This window comes from Cariama cristata, unplaced genomic scaffold, assembly GCF_000690535.1.
Source record: "Cariama cristata isolate BGI_N322 unplaced genomic scaffold, ASM69053v1 scaffold15632, whole genome shotgun sequence".
Classification (NCBI taxonomy): Eukaryota; Metazoa; Chordata; class Aves; order Cariamiformes; family Cariamidae; genus Cariama; species Cariama cristata.
Genome location: NW_009602267.1, coordinates 18,291 through 18,650, shown reverse-complemented (window position 1 = coordinate 18,650; position 360 = coordinate 18,291). Strand labels below are relative to the sequence as shown.

The 360-nt window shown below is 62.8% G+C and overlaps 1 protein-coding gene across 4 annotated transcripts in view; it reads right to left on the bottom strand.

The window, feature by feature from the left end:
- Positions 1 to 360, bottom strand: part of LOC104157385 (2-oxoglutarate dehydrogenase, mitochondrial) — a 19,115-nt gene that overhangs the window by 2,035 nt on the left and 16,720 nt on the right. For all 4 annotated transcript variants that reach the window (XM_009694697.1, XM_009694698.1, XM_009694695.1 and 1 more), the window contains one exon: positions 215 to 286. In XM_009694697.1, the coding sequence (XP_009692999.1) occupies positions 215 to 286 (72 nt within the window). The remainder of the gene's footprint in view (positions 1 to 214; positions 287 to 360) is intronic.

The following is a 360-nucleotide window of genomic DNA, read 5'->3' as shown; positions in this document are numbered from 1 at the left end:
TACACCAGGTTCAGCCCCTCTCCCCAAACCCTCCGGGACGCAGCGCAAGCACAGGGCACCCCACGCTTCTTGCTACCAGCTCCACAACACCCGCTCCAACCGCAGCATTGCGCTGAGCCCACCCAGGTGTTATTGCACCCCTCCCTATTTCAAGGCAGCGGTCGGATCAAGGACACAGGAGGGCCGGACTGAGCTCAGCACGGCTGCCACTCACGGGAAAGACATCGGGATCATCATTGCACATCTGCAAGAATCGCTCCGGGCGGGCGGAGGAATGCTCAGGACCCTGCAGGGACCAAGCAGGGGGGAGAGTGAGCAGGGGGAGCGAGGCTGGCGTAAGAAGTCAATGCACGGGCCAGC